Source organism: Erinaceus europaeus, chromosome 7, assembly GCF_950295315.1.
Source record: "Erinaceus europaeus chromosome 7, mEriEur2.1, whole genome shotgun sequence".
Lineage (NCBI taxonomy): Eukaryota > Metazoa > Chordata > Mammalia > Eulipotyphla > Erinaceidae > Erinaceus > Erinaceus europaeus.
Window position 1 is genome coordinate 83,539,785 of NC_080168.1, and position 6,000 is coordinate 83,545,784.

The following is a 6,000-nucleotide window of genomic DNA, read 5'->3' on the forward strand; positions in this document are numbered from 1 at the left end:
TTTCAAAATATAGGCAATATAAAAGGACTGACGGCTGCACACCCTACTTGCAAGCATTATCATATGCCAAGACCCAGGTCCAAGTCTCTGTCCCCACCTGCAGTGAAAAACCTTCACAAATGATGCTGCAGATCACTCTCCTCCTTGCACTCCCTCTCCCCAACCCTCTATCAAAAAGGAAAAAAAAAATAACGGCCACCAGAAGTGGTGGAAATCAGCCAGCAAGAACCTTGGTGGCAAAATAAGTATATAGTAGTTTAAAAACCTTTTTTAATGAGCTTTATCTTAAACACATGTGGAAGGAAACGCACACAAAATCTGGCTGCAACATATGCAATACAGTAGGGTGTTGCTATAATTAAAGATTGACTAGAAGCTAGACATTGTTCCATGATTGCAGAAGTGTCAGCAATGATACTGATTGTCTACATTAAATATTTATAAAGACTTCTATATGCACAGAATTTTCTGGGGGGGGTACCCAAAGTGCTTGAGAAAAAAAATTCTCAAGAATTTTCTTTGCTCAGTAACTTTAACCTTACAGATGTCTAAATTGTTAGCATCCTAGCTAAACCCTTATAAAGATGTTTTATTTGTAGGTATGCTAACTCAATGACTAGATGCAATGTAGATATTAAAAATACTCTTGGATTTGACTGTGAAAAATTAAATGTGTATATGGAGGGAGTAGATGTAGAATGTCTATATAACTAAAGACACACAAATTCATAAATACATACAACCTATGAATATATAGACATAATACCACATTTAGACATGTAAGAAAATTGAGAAATAGTTTCCAAATGCCCTAGAAAATCAATATGTACTGACTTTCATGTAGGTCACCTTTTAGCACTTCCTTCAACTACTGAGACTGAGATTATATGTATCGAGCATCTAATATAGTATGTGAAATGAGAATTTTGTAAAAACATTACAGAGAAAACATCAAAAAGAATATAAGCAGATATACTTCCACAAAAACTACCTGAACTGTATTTAGCATCAAATATTTTAGACAACCAAAATTCCTGATAATTAACCTATCTGTGATTAGAAAATATGTAACATTACAATCATCAAGAGAAAAGGTTTATGGTGAAAAGTATCTTCTAGAAAGATATGTTCTTCAAATTAAATACTCTGGGGAGCTGGGAGGACTGGGTGGTGGTACACCTAGTTGAGCTCAAGATGGGAAGCTCACAGGTATGACAGTCTTGCAGGTGTCTCTCTTCCCCTCCATCTCCTCTCTCATTTTCTCTCTGCCTCTATCCAAAATAAATAAATCAAATTAAACACTTTGGTCAACCTTTTTCATTTTGACTTGGAAATCCTAACTATTTTAAGCTAATGGTGTCATTTTTGTGTCAGTTCAGGACATATGCATACCAGTACTCCTTGGATCATTGCTTATTTATCAATACAACTGAATGGCTTGAATTAATAAGTCCTAGCATGAAAAAATAAATAAAAACTCTAATCTCCAGATTCTCATCTTGGTAAAAATGGTAAGAACACAGATCTTGAAATTTTTTTTGTCTACAGACAAGGTGAAAGACGACAACCAGGAAAAGGAACACACAGGTTTGAATTGCCAAGACCATGGGCTAGGTGGTGGTGCACCTGGTTGAATAAATTCTTGCAGTGTGCAAGGACCTGGGTTCAAGCCCATTCCCCACCTGCAGGAGATTTGTTTCACAAGCAGTGAAGCAGCACCACAAGTGCTTTTCTCTTCCTATCTTCCCTATACCTCTTAATTTCTCTCTGTACATCCAAATCAGATAAATAAATATATAAACTTTTAAAAAACAGTAAAATAAGATGAATTGTCAATATCCTCAGTCCATGACAGCTTTCCTAGGGAAGCATCTTAAGAAATATTTCCTTATTTTATAAGCACTATGTCTAAAAATTACTTCCCACTAATAAAATGTGATGCAGGGGGAAAAAAAAATTGAAAATCAACAGTTGTTTTGCACTGACAACCTATCAATTATAAAAAGGACAACCAAATTTCTCTTTGAACTCGGTCTAGATCAAGCACTAAGATTGTATAGTGCTACATGTAACTCTTAAAGAATATAAAAATGGGGAAAGACTAAAAAGTTTATGGCAAATGTGTGTAAATTACTAAATTACAGAATAAAGAAGCACTGAGGGAAAACATAAAAAAGTTAATATGACTTCTTAAAAATTACATTTACTTAAATAGTGGAAGTGCCACTCAGTAAAAATAGAAACAAAGTGACTGAACTGTAAAATGTACTTTAAATGCCACAGTAATAAGTTCCATCCTTCCAAAGGATGTTTAGGCACTGAACTGTTACCATTAGAATAAACATTTCTAAAACAAGAGACTAACTCTTCATATATGTGTGTGTGTGTATATATATGTTTGTTACAGGAGTAATTGTATTGAAATTTGTGAAACATGAAAACCATGGCTCTTGGAACTTGGGAAAGGAAGAAAATGGTGTAGCTAAATGTCTCACTGGGATCATAATGTTTTGCACAACCTAAAAACTGAACTCCCTTGAGGTTAGTATTTCCCTTGTATAGTACTTATTGTACAGTTTTTTCAGCATCTTTTATTTTCCAGGCCATATATTTCAAAAAAAGAACAAATATATGTAACAAACCATCTTGCATTGTTTCATAGTGGACCATAATGTGATTTAAAGTTCCTATCTGACCTTCAAATAAATAAAGCTACAACAGAAACAGCGAAACTGAAGAATTAAGGGCAGAAGGAAAAGCTCTCTCTCAGTTTTAAGTATCATCTTTTCCAAGGGTCTGGAATTATAGACACAAACGTCTCTGTATCTGCCATTTAGTGCAGCGATGAATGTATTCTTCCTGCACAGCTGCTAATTGTGCATACTTAAAAAGCTGTGATATCTTATTGCATTTAGCCAGTTATTGTACTCCAGTTAAGAACTTTACTTTTCACAATGAGTTATGCAATATGGTTAAACCCTAATATTTTTACTAGCTGATAAGAGCAATGAAGATCATTGGTACAGTCACCATTTGTCCGTGAATAGAGTATGACAGAAACTGAGTGTGGGGGGGGGGGGGGAGAGACAGGATGGTTTCCCTTTCTAACTGAATTTCAAGGGAGGAAATCCACATTCATGTCAGCTTTATAGTGAATACAATTCATTTTAAGAAAAAAAGAGAGAGAGGCATAAAACCATATAAGGTATGGTCAGAGTTTCACTTTTGTGTTGTGTGCACACTGCATTTAATATGAAATGTTTTATAACTGTTTTTCATGCTCTAGTTTTTGGATGGGACTTTTGTTTCTCCACATAAAGAAAAACCAATTGTTTTCCACCTTTATATTCAACCTACCTGCCCATAGTTGTCTATGCCAGTTACTAATCTATTTAAATTTAATAAATCAAAAGCTGTCCTTAGGGATTGGCCAAGAGTCGTGAGTCCTTCAGCCTGAAGATTTTTCAGTTCATTCATAAACGTGGCATGATTTTCTTTCCACCCGGCCTGGGGAAGGGAGGGAAAAAAACAAACAAACAAAAAAAAAGTAAGACTTTTTTTTTTTTTTAATCTTTTGAGGCCATGAACACAGGACCAGCCGTTATAACAAGCTGTGCAGGAAGTAGCTGCTTCACTTCCCAGTGTGGTGTGGTCAACGTGTTCCTACCACGTTATCGCTGCTGAGGAAACTCTCGTCCAAAGGTGGACAAGAATAAAGCTCCTTGCGCTGCAGCTTTGGGTAATGAGGCTTAAGACTTCACAACTTCGCGGGGAAATGTCCGCCCTAATCTCATACCCCAGATGGAGGGATGTGAAGGTGCTGCTGGAAAGCAGAAGCAGAAGTGAACCTCGTCCAGCCCAGCCGTCCCCCAGGCCTCAGCCCTCTCTCTCTCCCTCCCTCTCAGTCGGGGGGTGGGGGGGGGGGGAGACGGAGACGGGTGCCCCCAGCCCCCCCCCACCCCCGCCCCGCGCGCCGGGCGCGGCAGCCTCGGGTCCCCTTTAATGCAAACCGGGGCTCGACAGGCCGGGCCGCTGTCACTCGGGCGAACTTGAATAAATATCCCCCACAGTTCATTGCAGCCGCTCACGCCGCGGAGGGGAAATGTCGGCCATGTTGATCGCAGCGCCGCGGCGGCCGCTGCTGGGTCAGGCCGGGGAGGGGACCGAGGCCGCCCCGCGACTCCGCGAGGCTCCCGGGTGCCGGGGGCGCGGGCGCGGCGGCGGGGGAAGAGCCCCCGGCCCGCGCGGGTGGGGGAGGGGAGGCCAGGGAAGACAGGGCGGCGGGGGGAGGGGGCGGGGAGGGCAGCGGCGGCGCCCGCAGGAGGAAGAGGGAGGGCGAGGGCTGTTACCTTGATGGCATAGGGCGGCTCTTCGAAAGTCACCAGCATGTACCTGTCTCCTCGGCTGGCGGGATCCCGGGCACGCAGCTGCGGGAGCGGGGGGTGGGGGAGCACACAGGCGAGGTTACCCAGCCGAGAAGGGGCGCCCAGCCGCCCCCCCCCAGTACCGCACACGCAGCGGCCGCCCCTCCACGCCGCCCCACACACACAGCGGCCCTCGCACAGCCCGGGGCCGCAGCCAGGCCTCGGCCGAGCCCGGCTCGCAGCGCCCGCCCGCGTGGTGGGGGAGGGGGTTCCCGAGCCCGGCAGCGCCCGCAGTCAGGTCCCCGCCGCCCCCGCTCGCTGCCCCCGCCGCCCTCCCCCCACCCTGCCGCCCGGGGGCCGCCGGGCCGGGGTCGCCGCCCGGGCTCGGTCAGTCGGTACCTTCATGAAGGTCTCTACCGCGCCTTTGGCCGTGTCCAGGTAGGTGGTGCCCAGATGGCTGCGCTGGTTCATAGAGGCAGACGTGTCTATCAGGAACAGTAAGATGGGCATAGTGCTGGCCGGGGACACCGGGGCCCGAGGTGTTGGAGAAAGAGATGGCAGAGGTGGAGGAGCCGGTGGCGGCGGCGGCCGCCGCTACGCGGGCCGGGGGAGCGCGGCCCCCGGGAGGAAAACACCGTCTGGTCTCTCCTCCGGCTACGGGGAGTTTCTCCCCCGGTAGTTGAAAGGAAACTCCCCAGACCCAGTTCTCCCGGTCGTACCCCCGCCTCCGCCTCCTCCTGCCTGCCTGCCTGCTGGGGCGGGCGCCTGGCCGTCTGTCTGTCGGTCTGTTCCCCCCCCTGCCTCGGGGGTCCCGTCCCCGCTCCCGGCCCCTGTGTGTGTCCCAGCGGGAGACGGGCCTGGCTCCCCACCCCACCCCCGGTGCAGGGAGTGGGGAACCTGGGAGCTGGCGAAGAGGGGAGTGGGCTGAGGGGAGATTGGCCCTGGGGCTGTTGGGAGAAGTTTCAGGGACTCCCTCCGCACCCCGACGGTATCACCACTTTCCCAGCCCCTCTCGCTACTGAAGCGCTTTTCTCTCTCACACTCCGGTTTTAACTCGGGCAGGGGCTGCAGAGGCTCCGCCCCCTGACACGTCCTCTCGCCACGTGATGCACCGCCCCGCCGTTCTATTGGCTAGTCTTGGCTCTCTTATTAGCATATTTAAACAGTTCGGGGGCGGAGGCAGCTTGTAGGCTGGCTCCGAGGACTGTTACTGAGCACGCGCGAGGGCGGGGCATCGGGTGCGCGCGAGTGCGAGCGCGCGGGGCGAGCGGGCGGGCCGGCAGACGCGGAGGCGGGCTCCGGGAAGGGGCGGGGGATGGGAGGAGGGGGGCCGCGTCAACGCGCGCGGGGAGGCCGCGGCTGCGCGGCTGCGCGGCTGCGCATCGGGACCGCCGGCTTCTCTTTGCCTGTTGGAGGTGATAGGGGTCGGGGGAAGGGAAATGGAGGCCGACCTCCCTTCCCTCTGGAGGCCCCTGGTGGCGGACATCTTCCCTGGGAGGCGAGTGGGCAGGGGATGAGCACAGTGACCGTGTCTCGGACCAGGAGAAGGAGCTGGCCGGCGGGCTCGCTCCCGAGTCGCTCCGGCTCGGGTCGGCCCCGCGGGGAGGGGGCGGGAGAGCTTGTTGTGGCCGCCAGG

At 49.1% G+C, this 6,000-nt stretch overlaps 1 protein-coding gene across 4 annotated transcripts in view; it reads right to left on the reverse strand.

The window, feature by feature from the left end:
- INTS6 (integrator complex subunit 6) overlaps positions 1–5,397 on the reverse strand; it is a 112,644-nt gene extending 107,247 nt beyond the window's left edge. For all 4 annotated transcript variants that reach the window (XR_009550766.1, XR_009550767.1, XR_009550765.1 and 1 more), the window contains exons 1-3: positions 4,764–5,397; positions 4,350–4,427; positions 3,358–3,507 (exon numbers count right to left, since the gene is read on the reverse strand). Coding sequence is in view for 1 of the 4 variants with exons in the window: in XM_007521561.2 (XP_007521623.1) it covers positions 3,358–3,507; positions 4,350–4,427; positions 4,764–4,874 (339 nt within the window). In the remaining 3 variants the exon portion in view is untranslated. The remainder of the gene's footprint in view (positions 1–3,357; positions 3,508–4,349; positions 4,428–4,763) is intronic.
- Between the last annotated feature and the right edge of the window lie 603 nt (positions 5,398–6,000).